The sequence below is a fragment of the Merops nubicus genome, unplaced genomic scaffold (assembly GCF_000691845.1).
Source record: "Merops nubicus isolate BGI_N331 unplaced genomic scaffold, ASM69184v1 scaffold26133, whole genome shotgun sequence".
Taxonomy (NCBI): Eukaryota; Metazoa; Chordata; class Aves; order Coraciiformes; family Meropidae; genus Merops; species Merops nubicus.
Window position 1 is genome coordinate 367 of NW_008599971.1, and position 1413 is coordinate 1779.

A 1413-nucleotide genomic window follows, 5' to 3' on the forward strand; every position below is an offset into this window, starting at 1 on the left:
CGCCCGGGCGCTTCCCCGGGGAGGGGCCAGCCCTGGCTTTGGCCGCCGCCACGGTGACGTACTTGGTGACGATGGTGATGTGGTAGGACCTGAAGTCTGCCAGCGCCGAGACGCAGCGGTTGAAAGCCTCTCGGAGCCGGGGGTCACCGGAGGAGAGCACGTGCTGCTTCAGGGAGGGGGCACGGCGGATCTCCTCCACGAAGGCTCTGTGCGGCGGGGGCATGTAGTCCCTCATCCTGTGCAGGAAGGCGGCTGCAAGACACCAGCAGAGGAGCGAGAGGTTGTGGGTGAGCGGGTTGAAGCACCCCGAGGCTCCCAGCGAGCAGCCAGCTCAGGGCAGTGGTGCTGGTGTGGTCTGCAGGGGCCCCGTGCCCGCCGGTACCCACAGCTGGCACAGCCTCCTGCCCACCCCTCTCCTGCCACCAGCTGACTGGGAAAGAAAACCCGTATTCGGTCAATTCTCTGTTAGGCTTTGTCTTAACCCTAAAAGGCAGGTTTTATCTCTTGCTCTCAGCCTTTTGGTTTCAGGTTGTTTGGGGGTTTTTTGTTGGTTTTGGTTTGTTTGTTTGTTTTATTTCTAGTAGAGTGTTTTTGCTCATTTCTGATAAATACATTCTGTTGTGGGCTGGCCTAAGGAGAAGCTACGTGAAGGGATGACTAAATCACTGGTGGGACGCTGGCACACTCTGCTCCCTCCTCTCTGCACCAATACAAGCACAGTGAAAAGCTGACACACAAAAAGGAAAGTCTGTCCACCTAGGAATTTATAGTGGCTTTGTTTATAGACGTCCTCTGCAAGGAACTGGGCAGAGCCTCGTCCCAGCTGGGCTCTGTGAAGGCGAGATGGGTGCCCGTCCTGTCGCCTGGCAGCGCCGGGCAAAATCGCTCGGGCTCAGGTCTCCTCCCAGCCCCTCGCTCAGGAGAGGGAAGCGTGTGACTCACTGCTCTCCTGGCCGTGGCGGATCCCCAGCAGCTCGTCGAAGGCGTGAAGGACGCTGCTCTGCGCTGCGCTGCCGCCCGAGTAGGCCATGGGCTCATCCGACACGCCCTCGTACACCAGCCCGTGGGGCATGGCGGGGTTGTCCTTCCAGCTGAGCAGGAAGACACGGCAGTCAGCCCTCGGGGCAGCTGAGGACGGGGGTAACAGCGCAGGGACCCTGCACAAGCAAGACTGAGCAAAACCTCCCTGACCCTTCTGAGGCGGCCCACGAGCTCCCGCGGCTGGCTCAGCCCTGCTGCTGGCCTCCAGTGCGAGAGAAGCTTGGAACCCAACCGCTGTCGAGGGGCAGGGCCAGGCCGTGGTGTAGGATGAAATCCAAACCCACCCTTTGCCATTACCCTCGGCCTAGGAGCTCGGGATTGTTCTGTGGGATTGGCGGGGGGAGCTCAGCACACCCCCGCGTGGGGCCGGAC

General features: G+C 61.1%; 1 protein-coding gene across 1 annotated transcript in view; it reads right to left on the reverse strand.

The window, feature by feature from the left end:
- Nucleotides 1–31: 31 nt before the first annotated feature.
- LOC103770321 (indoleamine 2,3-dioxygenase 2-like) overlaps nucleotides 32–1413 on the reverse strand; it is a gene marked incomplete at its 3' end in the record, with an annotated part of 7011 nt that continues 5629 nt past the window's right edge. Inside the window, exons 9-10 of the mRNA XM_008937577.1 lie at nucleotides 943–1091; nucleotides 32–252 (exon numbers count right to left, since the gene is read on the reverse strand). Of these exons, the coding sequence (XP_008935825.1) occupies nucleotides 32–252; nucleotides 943–1091 (370 nt within the window). The remainder of the gene's footprint in view (nucleotides 253–942; nucleotides 1092–1413) is intronic.